Source organism: Meriones unguiculatus, chromosome 3 (assembly GCF_030254825.1).
Source record: "Meriones unguiculatus strain TT.TT164.6M chromosome 3, Bangor_MerUng_6.1, whole genome shotgun sequence".
Classification (NCBI taxonomy): Eukaryota; Metazoa; Chordata; class Mammalia; order Rodentia; family Muridae; genus Meriones; species Meriones unguiculatus.
This window is the reverse complement of record NC_083351.1, coordinates 123,801,369-123,822,906: the sequence shown is the minus strand read 5'-3', so window position 1 is coordinate 123,822,906 and position 21,538 is coordinate 123,801,369. Positions and strand designations below refer to the sequence as shown.

At 40.6% G+C, this 21,538-nt stretch overlaps 1 protein-coding gene across 1 annotated transcript in view; it reads right to left on the bottom strand.

Moving 5' to 3' along the window:
- Nucleotides 1-21,538, bottom strand: part of Spef2 (sperm flagellar 2) — a 194,739-nt gene that overhangs the window by 122,987 nt on the left and 50,214 nt on the right. The window contains 1 exon segment of the mRNA XM_060380473.1: nt 17,182-17,347. Coding sequence (XP_060236456.1) covers nt 17,182-17,347 — 166 coding nt within the window.

Sequence of the window (21,538 nt, the reverse complement as noted above, 5' to 3'; positions counted from 1 at the left end):
TGGGAAATAATTTTTCCCAGGTATACATCTGACAGAAGATTAATATCCAAAAAGCATAAATGACTCAAAACACAAAGAATAAAAATAACCCTTTTGAAAAATGGGCTTGGCACTGAATCTGGAATGCTCGAAAGAACATGGGCTGGGGGAGGGGCCTAGGGGGAGAAGAGAGAGGGAGGGTGGGATTGGGAAGAGATGAGGGGGGGCACAACCGGGATACAAAGTGAATAAATCGTAATAAAAAGAAAAAAATGTATGGGGGAGATTAGATATATCTCAAAAACTGTTCATCTTATCTAGCAATCATGCCATTGCAAATCAAAACCACTTGGTTAGTCAGAACAGAAAAGACCAAGCTGGAACAAAAGCTGGAAGGGGATGGAGGAGGGCTCATGCACTGTGGTGGGATGACAAACTGATGCAGCCCCTATGGAAATTGGTGTGAAAAATTCTCAAAGAGCTAAAAATAAACTTACTGTGGGATCCAGCTACAACCACTTCTCTTTCATATGCCAAAGGACTCAGCAACCTACTCCACAGCTACTTGCTTAGCCATGTTCATTGCTGCTCTATTCACAATAGTTAGAAAATGTAAATAATCTACACACCCTACAGTGGACAAATGGGTAATAAAAACACGGTAATATACTTTATGGAATACTATTCAGCTGTAAAGAAATCATGAACTTAGGTAAGTGAATGGAAATAGGGAAGATTATATTAAGTGAAGTAACCCAGACCCAGCAAAACAAATGTCATATCTTTTCTCTTATTGCAGGCTCCTAGATCCCAGCCTTCAGATGTAAGTGCATAACGTGTAGTAACTACAGAAAGAAGGAAAGCAAAGTTGTGCCATTGACAGGACAGGAGACTCAGGAAGCAATAGAGAGGAGATTAGCAGGGTGCAAGTGATCTGACCAGGAAAAGGAGGCTCCTTATGGAGGGGAGGGAAGTAAATACAGAAAAAGATGGGAGGATGATAAAAAGGAATAGCAGATTACAAGGGATTTAATGGGGGAAATGGAACAATGGCTCTCAAGAAAGGTAAGTACAAGAGGAGGAAGGAGGTGAATAAAATAATGTTAAGGACATCTGAAATTGTCATAAATAATCATATTGTAGCTATCTGCCAAAAGACAAAAGAAAAACAAACACTGCATGCTACACATAACTCCATAAATAATTATAAATAGTTTTAAGAAACCTATCTCATCTGGGCTGACAGCGCTTTCTCTAAGAGCCAAAGGCCATCTAACAAAAACCCCAATACCACACAGAAGAAGCCTTCTTTTGAATTGTTGGTCAGGACTGTCCAAGAGACTCCCAAAACATCCAGCCTATTTCTGTTGCTCTTGGTTACCCACTTTAGGCGTATGGTAAATCCCTATTGCTGAAGACACCACGCACTTCAGAAACAGGGCCACAGACACCTGTGCTGGAATTGATGTGAAATCTTCCTCCCTGGGGACTAGTTTTCATGGTACCAGAAGGTGTCACACAAGCTTCCAAAGAAAAGGCAACCAGAAGTTTTGCCCAACTATGATACCTATGAACTACGTCAATGACCATCATGTTAGGATAACTCTAATGGTACAGTAGTGGTGCGCATACCTTGGTGATAATCAGCAGCTATCTAATTGAAGTTAAGACGCACTCAACGAGAGGAAGACCAGAGCAGGCACTGGAAACCTGGCTAACTGCTCAGCTTTAGTAAATATATGGTTATTGGAGGAGAGTCTACAACGACTAATTTACTGAAACGGTGTAATGCCTAACAACCTACAAGCATTTGTCCTTATAAACACTTACACCTTATACATGTAGCCTTCATCCCTCATCTGGGAAACTTCTATTTGTAACAGATGGAGACCATCACAGAAAACTACAACCAAATCAAAAAGAAGAATCCACACTCCCAGTAGATATGTACACATCAGACCCCCACACCAGGCTCAGAAAACATTGCAGAAGAGGGGAGTGAAAAATTGTAAGGGCCAGATGATCAGAGCATTTGCTGTGAAATTGTATCTCCTAGCAATGTCAGAAGCTGTACATAGTCTCACCAACACAACTCCTTGAATGTGAGCAGAACAAGGATCAATGAACATCGGATGAAGAAAAGCCCATGAGCCCTCAACTCTATACAAAGGACTGTAGGCAACCTGGGAAGGCTAAGAGATGACCTTTTGCAGGAAAGAGCACATCAATTCATTGGTCAATACCAAATGTTCAGCTTGGGAAAACACACTTGCAGGTAGCATTCTATGGAGTGTAAAAGTTATAGTTAGGACTATATGTGTCTATAGATACACATTTATGCATGCAATAATGATTAGAGAAGAAGATCATGAATTTAAAAGAGTAGGGAGAGGTATACAGGAAGATTTTGAGTGAGAAAATGTTGTAATTATAACCTCAAAAATTAAAAAAATAAAAGTTGCACTTTATGTGCACAGATGTTCCCTAAAGAAGTGAATGTTACAAAAGGAGCCAAACAGGCGGAGGTGATAAGTGGTGCAAAAGCAGCTCAAAGCTGTCCACAGAATAACCATGATAAGCCCCAGAATCAGAAAGGGAATCCTAGGGGAGTATGGTTACTATTACCATTCTTGGTTGTTTCAGTTGCACTGACCGACTGCAAATGAATGCTGCAAAACTTTCACACAAAATTATCTGTCATGATTGATTTGAATGTTTGTGTCTCCTCTGATGTCCAGGTTGGAATTTAATTACAGTAGTAAAAAGGTGGAATGTGCTGGGCATGGTGGTGTAGGCCTTTAATTCCAGCACTTGAGGAGGCAGAGGCAGGTGGATCTCTGTGAGTTTGAGCCAGCCTGGCCTACAGGCTGTCCAGGACAGCTAAAAAAGAAACCCTGCATTGATAAAAAAAAATAAGAAAGAGAAGGAAAGAAAGAAGAAAGGAAGAAATAAAGAAAGAAAAAGAAAAAAAGGTGAGATGTTCTAGGAGGTGAACAAGCAAATTCAGATTCACAAGCCACGGGGTAAGAGCTTCCTTAAAGCCCCTAAGGAGCTGAGCTCAGCCTCATGATGTCAGGTTGAGAGCACCTGGATCTTGGAATTTCCCATTTCCTGAACTATAACAAAGTTTCGCTTTTTGTAAATTAAAAAAAAAAAAAAAAGAAAAGGAATAGAGCATGGTTTTAGGAAATCACCTCTATTTCACTAAAGAATTGCCTTTTTCTGGTAGCAAAGGTGTTTCTTTCTTTTAAAAGGAACTAAATGAGAAATAATTTATAAATGAAGGAAGTTGTATGTGACCAGGTTAATTTCATACTCCTATACTGAAATTTCCCTTAGGCCTCCTAAGCTAGTTTAAAGAGTGTATCAGATTACTGACAGACATGCAAACCAGCTGTAGACCTTCCAGATATTTAGGGAAATTGCTCCCACCATGCTTCCAAGCCTTGAAGTCCTCTTTCATGCTAGCCTCGTTTTCATACTCTAATCTAGTTTTAACCTGTTTGCTTTGATGACTGGCACATTGCAAAGGGCTTGCCTCCATTCCACCTCTGCTTCTTCCTTTTTCTGGTCCCTCAGAGAAATGACTTTGGCCATCTTGGTTCTGGGTCTGAATACAGAACAAATCCTGGCCCCAGATCTTTTGGCCTTCCCCTTTGGCAAGGTCTGGCCTAGTTTTCAGAGGACAGTAAATCCAAAGGAAGTACATCTCTTACTTTTTGCTGCTGTAACTTCTAAGTTCTAGAGCTGATATTCCAGTTATTACGTTTGGAGCATTTGGCTTTAAGGGGGAAAAACATTTCACAGGTAAAGTGAGACAAGAATGCAGCTTTTAGTCCTTCTTTTGTTTCTGTCGTCTCTCTCCATGCCTCTTGTCCCAAAGTCCTGAGGGCCGCTGCTGCCTTGATTTGCTTTTCATAACTCAAGTTCAAGCTCATGACACAGGATCCTTTGGAAAAGCAGAAAGGATGGTTACGTACTTTGTCTAACTGCTTATGCAGCTCATGTGACTTGATAGTCCCACAGGGCTGCTGCAATACTGTATGGGAATGGTTTGGTAGCGAGGCTTCACTGGAAATGATTAGGAATGTGGTTCCTGTGTTTCATAAGGTAGCAGAGAGAAAAAGGTGATTAGTATGGCTGCTACCAATTGGAGGTTTCAGAACAGTTCTAAATGGTAAATTTATTCAGTGAAAGAAACCTTGCAAGTTTGATAAGTCATTTCACTTCCAGTTAGGTCTGGGTGTAGGGTTATCTCCCAGGCAGTTTGGCCTTCAGATTCCAGAGGAGCCAGGGGATGCCTCTTACTGACTTTGGCTGAAGGGGTGTATCTGAGTGAAGCTTGCATCCACTGCCAGGAAACACTGACTTAGCTCAACAGTCAAGATGGAAAAGCAGAATTTTCCTCCATTTCATTTGCTAACTGGAACCCCATGGTGATCTGAACAGTGTCTTTGCTAAAAGTGGACTATAGGTAGCCAACACTTTGCCCTTTTGATCTAAGTGTGCTGTTTTTCAATTATCCAGTGATTTGTGCCCTAACAGTACCTTCCTTCAATCTTCCATGGCCTAATATCACAGAACCAGTCATGTTTGACATTAGCTTACACAAAAGAAGACCTAGAACAATTCTATCTAGGATGCACTTTTTCTTTAAGGAAGTCTGAGTTTAGCATGGGCACTGACCCAGTATTTAACACAGATGGCTGTGAGAATGGTCCACACTTGAGGGAGCCTGACTTTATCTCACAACACCCGAAGCTAAAGAAGTCCAACAGTTTTAGGCAGTATCAAATTTCTCTTTCTGAAATCCAAGATAGAAAAGTGTTTAGGTACTAAACAGCTGCGGTCAATGGATTACAGGTCTGATTACAAGGGGTAGCTAAAAACAGCCTGAAAAGTCCTTCCTCTTGAGCACGAAGAACTGCTGAAATTCAGTGAAAACACAACGCAGACAATGGGTAAGGGCTTGCCGCACGCTCAGTTTCCACATGGGCTCATGGTGATTCACCTGCAAGCTCAGTGAAGGAGGACCTGTCATCACAAAACAACAGGCTTTGTGGTTCTGTCATGGTTCCTTACTCTGCCCTGCAAGCTCCTCTGCCCGTTCTAAGACCCTAATTCGGAATGCCGAGAATTATAGTAGCCCAGTGCTTCCAGAGGCACAAGATCCTGGGTTAATTAGAAAAAAAAAAACTACGAAAGACTTGAATGTCACTGAATTTCTCCTGGCACCCATATGTCCTTGGGACAGCATCATGTGGAACTTCATATCATGTGCTGGGGCCTCTAAACGGTTCTGATGCATATGACCACCCTATCTAAAACAACAATAAAACTCCAAGAAACAACTGTTTAAATTGTGCTATATCCATTGTAAAGGTGGCAGTCTACCTCAGATCACTTCTGTACTAACCTCAGGGTCTTGCTTCTCAAAAGAACTTTGGAGATTTTTTGACCTTTGATTTCATCCTCTGCTAGTACATGGAGCTGATCAGGCAGACATCTTGAGGATTTCTCTGGTATAGCAGAATTTGTAGGCACTAAAACATTATCCTCCTATCCTGAAACTGTATACCAGGATTAGAGAGAAAACTTTAAGTAGGAAGTTGACATTTCAGTTATGAGCCACTGCAGTGGTGATCCCACAGCCCCTTATACTGTGCCCACTACTACAGAAGACAGGGCCTGCCATTTAGTCAGTCATGGATTATAGAGAGGCTCATGGAGTCCATCCTCTGCCTGATGAACTATAGGGCAGTGGTAGATTCTGGGGGAGAGAAGTCATTGTCTTCAGTTGTGAACCTACAGGTCAGATCATCAGGCTCCAATGGACAGTTCTAAACCCACCACCATACAGAAGGCCCTTGTGAAACTCATTTTGTCACAAAAGCAAACCAAACCAAGCCAAACCAAACCAAATTTTAGGCATATAAGAAAGGGGCTTGTAGAAAAAAAAAGGATTATTGATAGACATGGAAAGAAGCTAAGCGACACAGTAGTTAAAATACATTATAAACATGTATGAAATTGTCCATAGACACACAATCAAAGGAAAAGCCCCCAAGAGTGAGCATACTCATTTCAACACCGTACTTTTCCTGGCACTCTAGTATTGTGGCAGCTGATCATGATTACTGGTGATCATCTAAGGAAATATTTAATCTTATCAGGTCCTGATGTCTCCATTCAAGGACATAATAATGTGGATAGGCAGAACATTTGTCCAGAAGATTTGACAGAAGATTGTCCTCAGGTGACCTCTGGACTGTTATTGTAAGTAACTGCTTACTCTGCCTATTTCAAAGGGACCTTTATCCTTTCCTATCTGATAACATAGAAACATCTGTAGAGCACTTTAGAATTATGCATCAAAATTTTCCACATTCATATGTAAGATTAATAAAGTAAAACTATCCATATTTTCTGAAGGCACCAAAACTTCTTTCTTCTGGACTACACAGGTCATAAAGAATACTGAGAGCAGGAGAAATAGTTTTCCTCAGGGAAGGACTATCCAGCTGATTGTCCAATACCAAGCAGTCAGCCCTGAAATCATATACATACAAATAATATTAGGTATAGACTGGTCATAAAGGAAGACTATATCTTTATGAGAAGAACAAAACCATACTTCCCTTGCTTTCTAACTTAGTGTATTAAAAAAAGGTGACTATTTGCCATCCAGAAGTGGAGCTTTTACTACAAGTCCAAGCTACTCAGTGCCTTTAACTGAGATTTCAAGACTCCAAAACTTTGGAAAATAAATACATGTCATTTAATTCACCTAGGGTGTGGACTTTTATTATGAAACTTGGGACTGAATGAATAAAATGATAGATCTACATGACCTCAACTTCCATTGTCTAAACTTTTCACTGTGCTTCATACCGTGTAAGTGATGTCCCACGAATGGCATAGGCTTAAACTGCTGTTCTGTCTACAAGGAAATGGATTAAACAGAGTCTGAAGGTTGGTCCAGAAGTGCTGGGAAGTCAGGAAGGAAGGTAAAATCCACTCTGTAAAAGGTCATTCACTATCATCAGTTGAGTCTGTTGAGTAACTAATCAATACTACAGAGCAGAATGTGGAGTAGAAACAAAATGATGCCTGGCTGTAAGTCTCAGCATCTGCTTTGGTAGTCTGCAGGGCAGAGCCTTTCAGAGGCCTTCTGAGGCAGGTTCCTAACTTGTTTCCTGTTTTCTTCTTCTTCTGATGTCTATCCTCTTTGCTTTTTGGGATAGGGATTGAGCATTTTAGTCAGGGTCCTCCCTCTTGATTAGTTTTGTTAGATGTACAGATTTTAGTAGGTTTATCCTATATTATATGATGCTAAGACTTACGGCCAACTGTTGGGCAGAGTGCATGGTATCTTATGAAAGAAGTGGGAAATAGTAAGATCTGGAGAGAACAGGAACTAAACAAGGAGAGCAACAGAACCAGAAGAGAGACTCATACTCCAACCAAGTACCATGCATGGAGATAACCTAGAATCCCTGCACAGATGTAGCCCATGGCAGTTCAGTGTCCAGTGGGTTCCATAGTAATGGGAAGAGGGATTGCCTCTGACATGAACTGATTGGCCTGCTCTTTGATCACCTCCCCCCCTGAGGGGGAAGCAGCCTTACCAGGCCACAGAAAATGACAATGCAGCCAATCCTGAAGAGATCTGATAGACTAAGATCAGAAGGAAGGAGAGGGGAACCTCCCCTATCAGTGGACTTGGGGAGGGGCATGCGTGAAAAAGAGGAAAGGAAGGTGGGATTAGGAGGGGAGGAGAGAAGGGTTTATGGGGGGATACAAAGTGAATAAAGTGTGATTAATAAAAGTTAAAAAATGATGCCTGGAGGGGCCAAGATGGCGGCGCCAGGAGAGCACTGTGTCTGGGAAGCGGGACAACACACTCCGTGCAGCGACCAGGAGACTGAACTCTGGGCCCTGAAATTACAGCGATCGTGTTTCCCAGGTATGGGGAGGCTCCCATGCTGTGTGAATCGGTCGGGTCCACTCTCGGCTGCCCAGCCAGAACCCAGAAGAAATCCTGGGTAATGCGGGCTTTGGGTCTCCGGGCTGGTGCGTACGTGTCCCTATCACTTTCCCAGGCTGATTGGTGGGCACAACAGTGACAAAGACTGGGGAGTCCAGTCGAAAGAAAACCCCACAGGGAAGGAAAGTTGCAAGACTGATCACAGGTCACCCAGTCTTGTCCTGGAAGGTCTTGCTGACCTCGGGTACCCGCCACCATCACAACTGAGCTCCCGCCGCTCGGAGAGCAGCTGCGTGCCCAGCTCAAAATCCCTACTCCCTCTTGGGAGGAGGCAGGAGGCATCCAGCAGAATCTGCCATAGACCACATTGTCTGTACCCCAACCCGAGATCGGGGCTGAGAAAGCCCAATCCTTTCGGGCACTCCCCCAAACGCTGCCATAACCTGGCCGCGGCAGAGCGGAAGGATAAAGAGGCTCACAGCGGCTTCACAGTGCCGGGACTCCAGTGCTGCCTGCGGCTCCTAGCAAACAAACTTCAGCTTGGGACCTGGGACTGTGGACATTCTACACGTCCTGAGATTCTTCTGGGTCCAGCGCAATAAGGTACAGCAGCAAGTTCTATCACCGCCCCCCCCCACCCCGACCTCTGGCCTAGAAACCCAGGCGCAGGATTGGACTGACAAGCCCCAACCCCTTCTGGCACTCCCCTGAGAACACTTCCATAAGCTTGCCCTAGCAGAGGGGAAGGTCAAAGGGGAAGGACAGAGAGGCAGCCTGCCAAGGACACAGCACCCTCTCTCCAGCTCACCCAGCGGTCCCTAGCAGAGAAACCCAAGCTCTGGATCTGAGGACACTCAATCCTACCTGGTACTCTCTTGGGATCAGCAAACATAGGCTCTGCCGCCAGGCTGCTTCTGGCAGAGAGATCTGGGCCCAGGATCTGGGATTGAGGACACTCAACCTAACTCTTTTCTGCACCACCCCGGGACCAGTCAACATAACCCCTCCTGGCACAGGGAAAGGACAGAGAGGCAGCACACAGGAAAGGGGGACACCGAGTCCTGCAGCCACAGTGTCACAGAGCTGACTGTTAGCCTACCCACGCACTCTCCGCAGCAGGAACAAATCAAAGAGTAGAGAGCAAGGGGAACCCCTGTGCATTCCAACTGGTCCTGCAAGAGAGTGAGTGAGCCTTCTAGGGAGAGTTTGCCCCAGACCCAGGGCCTCTCCACAGAAGCAACCAGACGAGATCCCTGCCACCCACACCCCTAGTGTGGGCATCATAGGGATGCTTGGGATAGCGACCCCAATGTTGAAGCCTCTGCCTTGTGGGTCCACCAGTGTAATCCAGGCAAACAATTCCTGGATCTCAGACAGAACTGTGTAATAGTGGCCAGCAGGCCACTGCAATAGTCAGAGAATACACGCATGCACACTGTGCTGGCTAACAGCGCACTCGAATAGCGCCAGCGTCACATTCCTTACTTAGGCAAAACTGAAACCACAGTGCACACTCCCAAACCAGTGAACCTCTCTCATCTTCCTGAAAAAACAGTCCAGAAAACAGAAAGAGACTATCATAGCCCGAACTACAATCTCAAGGAACAAACAGTGAGGATTATAAATAACCAGATGGCTAGAGGCAGACGTAAGAACACTCCCAACAAAAATCAGGACATAATGACCTCACCAGCAACCCCACAAAACAATGGACACTTCAATTCACTAGATATACAAGAAAACGACCTCAAAACTATGTTTCTCCAGCTATTAGAGGCCCATAAAGATTAAATGAACAAAGCCCTCAGAGAAATAGCCAAAGAAATCAAGACTAACCAAGAGGAAACAAATCGTGCTCTCAGAGAAATGACCACGAAAATTGAGGCAAACAAAGAAGAAATGCACATAGCTCTGAAAGAAATGTCCACACAAATGAAGGCAAATGAAGAAATAAACAAAGCTCTCATAGAAATACAGGCAATTATACCCAAAGAAGTAGAGGCACAATTAGTGATACATAGAGAGGAAACAGAAAAAAAAAAATAGAAGCTCTCATTGAAAAGCAGGACTCCACATTCAAACAGATGAAGGAAATGGTGCAAGACATGAAAACAGAATCAGAATCAATAAAGAAAACACAAATAGAGAAAAACCAGGAGCTAGAGAACATAGAGAAAAGATCAGGAACTACAAAGGTAAGCATCACCAACAGAATACAAGAGATGGAAGAAAGAATCTCAGGAGCGGCAGATACACTTGTGGAAATTGACACTTCTCTCAAAGAAAAAAAAAATCAGAAAAGTTCCAAACACAAAACATCCAAGAAATCAAGGACACCATGAAAAGACAAAACTTAAGAATAATAGGAGGAGAAGAAAAAGAAGACATCAGGCTCAAAGGTTCAGAAAATATTTTCAAGAAAATTATAGAAGAAAACTTTCCCAACTTAAAGAAGGAGATGGCCATAAACATACAAGAGGCCTACAGAACACCAAGTAGACTAGACCAGAAAAATTCTTCACGTCACATCGTAGTCGAAACACTGAACCTACAGAACAAAGAAAAAAATTCTAAAAGCAGCAAGGGAAAAAGGTCAAGTAACATATGAAGGTAGACCTATCAGAATCACACCAGATTTCTCAACAGAAACTATGAAAGACAGAAGGGCCTGGACAGAAATCATACAGTCCTTAAGGGACCACAGATTCCAACCCAGACTACTATACCCAGCAAAACTTTCAATCAACATAGACGGAGAATTCAAAATATTTCAAGACAAAACTAAATTTAAACAATATCTTCATAGTAACCCAGCTCTACAGAAGTTACTAGAAGGGAAACTCCAAACCAAAGAAAACAACTACATCTAAGGAAACAGGGGAAATAGATAACTACACAACAACAACAACAACAACAAAAAGAAAACCAAAAGAATACAAGCAATGAAACTCAGTGACACCACCAACCCGACATCTAAAGTAAGTAACAATTGTTGGTCACTAGTTTCTATCAACATCAACGGACTCAACTCCCCAATAAAAAGACACAGACTAACAGAATGGTTGTGGAAACAAGATCCAACATTCTGCTGCATCCAAGAAACACACCTATGCAACAAAGATAAACACTACCTCAGAGTAAAGGGCTGGAAAACTGTTTTTCAAGCAAATGGTTCCAGAAAACAAGCTGGAGTAGCCATCCTAATATCTAATAAAATAAACTTTTATCCCAAGTTAATCAAAAAAAATAAAGAGGGCCAGTATATTCTCATCAAAGGAAAAATCCACCAAGAGGACATCACAATTTTGAATATCTATGCCCCAAATACAAGAGCACCTGCATTCGTAAATGAAACAATATTAAAGCTTAAATCACACATTGATCCTAATACCCTAATAGTGGGAGACTTCAACACTCCACTCTCACCATGGGACAGATCAACTAGACAGAAAACAAATAGGGAAATAAAAACACTTATAGAGATCCTAAATCAAATGGACCTAATAGACATCTACAGATCTTTTCATCCAAACTCAAAAGAGTATACCTTCTTTTCAGCACTGCATGGAACCTTCTCCAAAATAGACCATATAGTTGGTCATAAAGCAAGCCTAAACAGATAAAAAAAAGATTGAAATAATCCCTTGTATTCTATCTGACAACCATGGACTAAAGCTGGACCTCAACAACAACAGAAATAACAAAAAGCTGACACGCACATGGAAACTGAACAACTTGTTACTCAATGACAGCTGGGTTAAGGAAGAAATAAAGAAACAAATTAAAGACTTCCTAGAATTCAATGAAATGAAGGCACAACATACCCAAATTTATGGGACACATTGAAAGCAGTGCTCAGGGGAAAATTTATAGCACTAAGTGCCTGCAAGAAGAAATTCATAACATCACATACAAACAACTTAATGGCCCAACTGAAAACCCTAGAAAAAAAAAGAAGCAGATACACCCAAGAGGAGCAGAAGGCTGGAAATAATCAAACTCAGGGCTGAAATCAATCAATTAGAAACAAATAAAACTATTCAAAGAATCAATGAAACAAAAAGCTGGTTCTTTGAGAAAATCAACAAGATAGACAAACCCTTAGCCAAACTAACTAAAAGGCAGAGAGAATCTATTCAAATCAACAAAATCAGAGATGAAAAGGGTGACATAACTACAGACACTGAGGAAATTCAAACAATCATTAGGTCATACTACAAAAGCCTATATGCCACAAAATTTGAAAACCTAAATGAAATGGACAATTTTCTTGATAGATTCCATCTTCCAACATTAAGTCAAGATCAGGTAGAAAGACTGAATAGCCCTATATCCCTTACGGACATTGAAGCAGTCATTCACAGTCTCCCCTCCAAAAAAAGCCCTGGGCCAGATGGTTTCAGCATGGAATTCTACTAGACCTTCAAAGAAGTGCTAACACCAATTCTCCTCAAACTATTCCACAAAAAGAAACAAAAGGTACATTACCAAACTCATTCTATGAAGCGACAGTCACCCTGATATCTAAACCACACAAAGACCCAACAAAAAAAGAGAACATCAGACCTATCTCTTATGAACATTGATGCAAAAATACTCAATAAAATACTTGCAAACCGAATCCAAGAACACATCAAAGATATCATCCATCACGACCAAGTAAGCTTCAACCCAGGCATGCAAGGGTGGTCAAACATAAGGAAATCCATCAATGTAATCCACCACATAAACAAACTGAAGGAGAAAAACCACATGATCATCTCCTTAGATGCTGAAAAAGCATTTGACAAAGTCCAACACCCATTCATTTTTAAAGTCTTGGAGAGATCAGGGATACAAGGCACATATCTAAACATAGTAAAGGCAATATACATCAAGCTTATAGCCAACATCAAACTCAATGGAGAGAAACTTAAATCAATCCCACTGAAATCAGGGACAAGACAAGGCTGCCCACTCTCTCCATACCTCTTCAACATAGTACTTGAAGTTCTAGCCAGAGCAATAAGACAACTAAAGGAGATCAAGGGGATACAAATCAGAAAAGAAGAGGTCAAAATGTCACTATTCGCAGATGATATGATAGTATATATGAGCGACCCCAAAAATTCAACCAGAGAACTCCTCCAGCTGATAAACACCTTCAGCAAAGTGGCTGGATACAAAATCAACTCAAAAAAAATCAGAAGCCCTCCTCTATACCAAAGACAAAAGGGCTGAGAAAGAAATTAGGGAAACAACACCCTTCACAATAGCCACTAATAACATAAAGTACCTTGGGGTGACACTAACCAAGCAAGTGAAAGACCTGTTTGAGAAAAACTTCAAGTCTCTGAAGAAAGAAATTGAAGAAGATCTCAGAAGATGGAAAGATCTCCCGTGCTCATGGATTGGTAGGATTAACATTGTGAAAATGGCCATCCTGCCAAAAGCATTCTACAGATTCAATGCAATTCCCATCAAAATACCAACTCAATTCTTTACAGACCTTGAAAAAAAATTCTCAGCTTCATATGGAGAAACAAAAAACCCAGAATCTCCAAAACAATCCTGTACAACAACAGATCATCTGGAGGTATCTCCATCCCTGATCTCAAGTTGTACTACAGAGCAATAGTAATAAAATAAAATAGTAATAGTAATAAAAACTGCATGGTATTGGCCAAAAAACAGAAAGGAGGATCAATGGAACCGCATAGAATAATAAATAATAAATAAACCCTATGAATACTCGATTTTTGACAAAGAAGCCAAAACCATTCAATGGAAAAAAGACAGCATCTTAAACAAATGGTGCTGGTCCAACTGGATGTCCACATGCAGAAAAATGAAAATAGATCTATATATATCACCCTTCACAAAACTAAAGTCCAAGTGGATCAAAGACCTCAGCATAAAACCAGATACTCTAAATCTGTTAGAAGAAAAATTGGGGAACAGTCTAGAACTCATTGGCACAGGAGACAACTTCCTGAACAGAACACCAACAGCACAGGCTCTAAGAGCAACAATCAATAAATAGGACCTCATGAAACTGAAAAGCTTCTGTAAAGCAAAGGACACCGTCATCAAAACAAAATGACTGCCTACAGATTGGGAAAGAATCTTCACTAACCCTTTATCTGACAGAGGACTCATATCCAGTATATACAAAGAACTAAAAAAGCTGAAAAGCAGCAAACCAAGTAATCCAATTAAAAAATGGGGAACAGAGCTAAACAGAGAATTCTCGACAGAGGAATATCGAATGACAGAGAAACACTTAAAGAAATGCTCAACCTCATTAGCCATCAAGGAAATGGAAATCAAAACGACCCTGAGATATCATCTTACACCCATCAGAATGGCCAAAATGAAAAACTCAAATGACAACACATGCTGGAGAACAGGACAGGAGCCTACCACAGAGGGCCTCTGAAAGACTCTACCCTGCAGGGTATCAAAGCAGATATTAAGACTCACAACCAAACCATTGGCAGAGTGCAGGCAATCATATGAAAGAAGGGGGAGATAGAAAGACCTGGAGGTGACAGGAGCTCCACAAGGAGAGCAACAGAGCCAATAAATCTGGGCACAGGGGTCTTTTCTGAGACTGATGCTCCAATTAAGGACCACTCATGGAGATAACCTAGAACCCCTGCACAGATGTAGCCTATGAGGGTTATATCCTCAGTGCCCAAGAGGATTCCCTAGTAACGGGAACAGGGACAGTCATGGCTCTTTGATCACCTCCCCCTGAGGGGGGAGCAGCCTTACCAGGCCACAGAGGAAGACAATGCAGCTAGTCTTGATAAGACATGATAGGCTAGGGTCAAAGGGAAGGGGAGAAGGACCTCCCCTACCAGTGGTCTGGGGAAGGGGCATAGGAGAAGAAGGGGGGAGGGTGGGATTGGACAGGGATGAGGGAGGGGGCTACAGCTGGGATACAAAGTGAATAAACTTTAATTAATAAAAAAATAAACTATAAAAGAATGCAAATACTTTTGAAGATCTGCAGTTACTCCTATTAATATAAATCTTGAGCAAATTTAGCATTAACAAACATGGGCAACTAGTCTATTTGGTGTTTGTATTAATTTAATGAGCTATTAGCTGTGGTTTTCTGAAGATTCTCAGATGTCTAAACCTCTGTATAGCTCCCCTGTGTACACGCACAGCCAGGAGGATAAGCTACCCTTCTGTATTTGTTATAGGCTATTGAAACTGATAACATATTTTATGAGTTGAAACATTTATTTTTTCTCTCTGCTGGAATATTTAGGAGACATTCCTCAAGAGAACAAAGTCTTCAAAATAGAGAACAATAACAAAAAGAAAATCCGTGTTTCTGATAATCCACATAGGATCTATTTTTACTATGTGAATAAAAAGAACAAAGCATATAGGCAAGAAAATTAAAGGAATTTTCATTTCTAGAAAAGTAGCAAAGATGCTACATGAAAATATCCACAGTGACTACGGACATTGGTAGAGGCCTAATAAAAGTTGACAGTTTCCTGCAGAAGAAACATGCCAGGGTCCTCAGGATGTGGGTGAGACAAGCATGTTCCTGTGGTGACCATTTCCCAAAGAACAAACAAACAAAACAGAAACACGGAGCTTTACTCAGTTGTGCCCTACATGGTCCCCTGATTTATGAGACAAAAAGAACTACGAATCCTCTAAAACCATCAAAGGGTTCTGCTTCAACTGGGCAGCGATGACATCGTAACTAATAATGAGAAGAACTGCCTTAATATAGTTTGATATTTATAAAAAAACATCTTTTCTTGTGGAACATGAAACATACTAGGTAAACACACTAGAGGTTCAGGTACCATTCCATAGCCACATTAAATAAAATCTGTGTGTGGTTATTAAGTGCCTAGTCAACCCAAATTAAAGAATAATCCTTCTAAGGATTTAAATATACTGTCATTCAATTAGAATGAGGTGTACATCTAGTTCCCCATAATCATTTATTGTTTGATTAACATTTTTTTACCACAGTCATTTTTAATTTTTTTAAAATTAATTAATTCAATTTACATCTTGGTTTTACTAGTCTTAACTTCCTTTAATGTCTACATATCAGTGCTATTTTGTCCATTGCTCTGGCCATTGTCATAAGTTCATTGTGTGCATTCATCCTTAATAATAAATGTTTATTAGCTATTCATTGATTATCAGTGAATGACTAGATCCAGTTCCCTTTCATTCATTCCTGTTTTCATATTGCATTTGCTAACCTAGAAGTCAGTGATACTTCTTACCATAACCATTTCCACTCTTCATTACATGGCTGTGCATTTACCCGGAACATGCATTCAAGAGCCACCGTTTTTATATCTTTATGTCTAAGGGTGAAATGAGGTGGGGTGAGGGAGATTTGGATGGTGACATAAAACAGTATGTGTTACTTAAATCCAATTCCCAGTCCATTGGACAAAACATTTAACATTTACCCTCCTAAATGAGCTTAATAAAAACAAAATAAGTACATTATTGTTATTTCATAAATTGAGGCACCATTTGTCTTCAGTGCTTAGAAATTGGATACTGAGCTTGTCAGTAGTGGACAATGCCCACTGCTTAACCACAAAGGTTTCTGGACAGCTTTCTAACAGGGTAGGCGTGATTTCTTTGTTCTGAAGACCTCTGTGTGCCTTTCTTAACTCAATACAAAATATATCATAAAATGTTACAAACCATATACATTGTGTAATTATATCAAATTATCACACTGGCTTTATAAATATGTATAATTTAAACAAAAATCGAATTGAAAACTATATGTAATGTGCAATTTGTATCTAATACTCTTATTTTTTGAATAAAATATTGTATGCATTTATGTCACTCTAAACCATATGTCCTCCTTCTTTTCTATTTTGCCTGCCAAACACTATGCTACTGAGATAAGTTATTTTGAAAATTACCTTTTAACAATGGTTTCTGAAACAAAGGTAGACAGCTCATAAAAAAATTAGCGAGGCATTTTTCTAACATTGTTGCTCAATGTATTGCTCTCAATTACTTTAGACTGCTCTAATATTACTGTGAACATCAAATGTTAATGATGAATTCTTTAAGCAGGTAAAACTTAGCCATATACACGAATTAATACAAGAGAAAATGCAAATGTTAAATGTCTGTTTTCACTACTAGGAATTAAGTAAAATAACACAAATTAGCATTCAGGAAAGAAATTTATTATATTTAATTCACACATATACCTTATAGTCTTCATAATCGTTAATATCAAGTAAGTCTTTTCTCTTCAGTTCTAAAAAATTCTCAGTAGGTTTTACATTCCCGAGTCTAAGAGAAGTCTGTTCATATATGGGATTTCCAATAAAAAACAGTTCTTTCCAATCATGCATCAGCTTATGTGGAATAAGACTATTGAGACAAAAAGAAAAAAAGGAAGTCATTAATGAATAGTTTAGTGAAATACTTTACCTTAATCTCTGGTCTTATGTTATTTTTATAATATTTGACATAAACAAAAATGATTATTTCAAACAATTTTAAAGCTTACTACATGTACAATGTCAAAATTACTTGTTACAATGATATGCACCTAAGTAAATTGATCTTAAAGGAACCTTGGTACTCATTTATTCTAGCCATTGCTTACTGAAGTAGAATGTTAGATCATTTAAATTACATCATAAAGTTGCAGTCATTTGACACCAAAACTGGGAATTGAAAAGTGTAAGTTTTTGGATCACAGTTATTGTTTCAGTTAATTGTTCTTGTACAACACAGACAATAAGAAAGGTTTGAAGACTCAGTGGCACTAAGCAACATTTAAGTTCCAGACATTTCCCAAGATACAAGAGAAAATGCAGTTCCTAGCCTCTGAGAGCCAGCTCTGGGAAAAGGGGTAAAAGAAATTACATAAACAGGAGGTTCAGCTGAGAATTATACATTGGGAGAATGTAACAGTTTGACTTGACCCTATTTGTTGGTTTGAGAAAAGCCTCTTTGAAGAAATGTCTGCTAAGCTGAGGCCTAGAGAGTGCTTAGGAGGCAGCCAGGACAGAGTGACCAGGAAACACCTCTGCGAGGAACAAAGTGTGTGAAAAGAAGAGGTTGCTATGACTCTGACAATGTCTCGAAAGAAAAATGGTCCACCTAGAATTTGAAAGCAGAATTTAAAAACATCGTACTTACAACATGGAAGGATCTCGGAGAAATGCTAAGTGCATCACCCTGACACAAAAGCACAGGTGTGTCATGCTTTCATGAACAAAGCATGCCTAGAACAGGTGTATTTGAGGACATAAATTAAAACAGAGATACCCAGGGGTTCAAAAGAGAGCTACAGGGACCTGTCATTCAATGGGTACAGGTCTGAAAACCTTTCCTGTTTAAAGGGTTATGTGGTCAAGGGCCTTGAAAAAAAATCAGCTTCCATCATATTCAGGCATCTATCCTTCTGTCTTACTCCATCAGTTACCAGAATGGAAAGCTAAAAATTACCCATGTTCCTTCTTACAGTATTTTTAATATTCCTTTTAGTGGTGATCTTTTAGTCTGACATCTGTGGATGTTCTCTGGCTTTGTAATTGCAATCCATTAAATGACTCCACATATTTCACTCACAAAAAGAAATGAAAAAAAAAAAAAAAAAAAAAAAACAACCACAGCTATCTGGCCTTTACTGTAATTTTTCTCTCAAACAAGGATGCAACGACAGCAATGGCTAAAGCAGGGATGCTTTTTGAAATAGCTTCTCTAGTGTCCAAGGATATTGATAACCTTGCTCCTCAAGACTCCAAGCTCCCTCTCTTCTTCACCCAATCTGCTCAGGTTCCAGAGTAAGAAAGCCACCTGCAGCGGCTTCCAGCCTGAATGTCCTCCTTTCTTCTTAACTGTAATTCTTTTTTTAAAAACATAATATTTAATAATCCTTGGGGAATTTTACACAATATATTGATCAGTGTCATACCCCACATCTGCTCCCCTCCTTCTCTCTACTTCATGCACTTTTAAAGTTTTTAGTTTTTTGATTGAAATTGAGTTACTTCTCCTTATAATTTTCGTCTCCTTCCAGTTATCTTTCCTTAAACCCCTCCAATGCCTCCACTTTCAAGGTGAGAGCTTCTTTTATTATATTTCTGCCACTGCCGCTTTGCTACATCAGAATTCCACATTGTATCTTAGCTACCATCCCTCATTAAAGAAGTTTCTCTTTAAGCAGAGGGAGCCAACCACAGAAAACCATACTAAAAACAAAACCAAGATTAAAAGAGGGTTGGGAGTCCAAGAACAACAGATATGTTTTCATCATAGGTCCTCAGTCAATGCCTCGGGAATGTCACAGAAGAGGGGACATAGCCAGGGAGTCTGCCGTCAAATGTTCTCTCCTAGAGACGGCTGCATAGACACGACCTGAGCAATATGACATCTATGCACATGCTAACATGGAAGGAAGAAAGTTTTGTGGGATCCATTCCTAGACAGAGAAGTACAAGTAATTAACAGTAAATGTTAAGATTCACTGAGCCTTGGAGCTGGTTCAGTGGTCAGGAGAACAGACTGCTCTTCTAGAGGGTCTGAGCTCACTTCCCAGCGCCCACATCAGGAAGCCAGCAACTGTCTGTGACTCTAGCTCCAAGGGATCTGATATCCTCTTCCAGGGTCTCTGGGCACTAGCATGCACTTACGCGCGCACACACACACACACGCACACATACGTATACATACATACATACATACATAAAATGCTAAAACATTTATTAAAAATGCATGAGTACATTTGGGCTAGCTATTTCATCTCCTCAAATGATCCTCATTCAATCAGCTTACCTCATGTTAAGGAAAACTATACTTTGCTATTACAGTCATGATATGGCATTGATGTATTTTAAACACAAAGCATGTAAATGACCACAGAATTACTAATGTGACATTTCTATAGCCTTATTCTCTTCTCTCCCCACAATTCCTTCTTTATTATCCTGACAGTTGCTAATAGGGATCTCAGTTTCTGTAATTCTCTAACTTCAAAAATGCTATGTAACTGGGATGGAGAGATGGCCCAAGAAGTAAATTTCTTTTTCTCCTCCTCCTCCTCCTCCTCCTCCTCCTCCTCCTCCTCCTCCTCCTCCTCCTCCTCCTCCTCCTCCTCCTCTTCCTCCTCCTCCTCCTCCTCCTCCTCCTCTTCTTCTTCTTCTTCTTCTTCTTCTTCTGTTAATTTTTATGGCTTAGAGGTTAAGAGCACTGGCTGCTCTTCCAAAGGTCCTGAGTTCAAGTCCCAGCAACCACATGGTGGCTCATAACAATCAGCAATGAGATACAATTTATTGACGTTGGATCCTGGCTGTGTTTCCCCCCTCTCTTGTCCCCACCCAATGCCATCCTCCCTCCCTCATCTCCTCCTATGCTCCTTCCCTAGTCCACTGATATGGAGGGACCTCCTCTCCTTCCATCTGACACTAGCCTATCAGGTGTCATCAGGCCTGGCTGCATTATCTTCCTCTGTGGCCTGGTAAGGCTGCCCCCACCAACACCTCAGGGGGAGGTTATCAAAATGGTAGTAAATTTCTTGCCTTATAAGCAAAAAGGACATAAGTTCAAATGCCAGAACCAACAGACATGTGTGTGCATAGGTCCAAACAAATAGACATGTAATAAGACAGCAACTACTAAAACAAAACAAAAAGATGGACACACACACACACACACACACACACACACACACACACACTTGCAAAAGCCTGGTGTGATAGTACACTAGTGGCACTGAGAAGGCAGAAATAGGTTGATCTCTGTCTTGCTGAGCAGCCAAACTAGCCCTACCTGTTAAGTTCCAAAAGTGGTGGGAACCAGAGATTGCCCAAAGCCTGAATACTTGAGTTCAGTCCCTAGTAACTGTTGTAGAAGGGGAGAATTAACTACTGCAAGTAGAGCCCTGGCCTTTCCCTAGCCCTGCCTTATGCACCACACCTATGAATCAGAAAACACACACACACACACACATACTCACTCACAAGATCTAATATATCTGAGCATGGTGGTACATGTCTACAATAAGCACACTCAGGAGGCTGACAGGGAGTTGTGAGTTTCTGGCAAGACTCAGGCTATACAGCCAGACACCCTATAAATAAAATTATATGATACATAAAATTTGGGGGTTGGTATGTATTTAGCATAATTATCTGGAGATTGAATCAGGGTGTGTCATGTAATAATAACTTATTCTTTTAATTGCTCAATATATTTCATGGTATGGATGTACCACAATTTAACCATCACTTCCTGAAAGACATATGGGGAGCTATTAATCTTAAACTATTGCTTTATGGACGTCAGAAGCAAGTATGCATAGGTTTTTGTGTCAAGGTACATCTGAAAAATTTTAGGAAAAGCGTCCACATGAAAGTTTGTTCATTTAGCTTTTCAAGAAACTGCCAAACTCTTTTTCCAGAATGGCTCTACCATTTTCGACCCCTACTAATAATAAATAAATGATTTTCTGCATATCAGTGACAGTGGCATTTTGTGCCATTTTCCCACATTTTAGACACTCTGATAATGACCTCTCACTGTGATCTCAGTTTATATTTCTAATGTCTAATG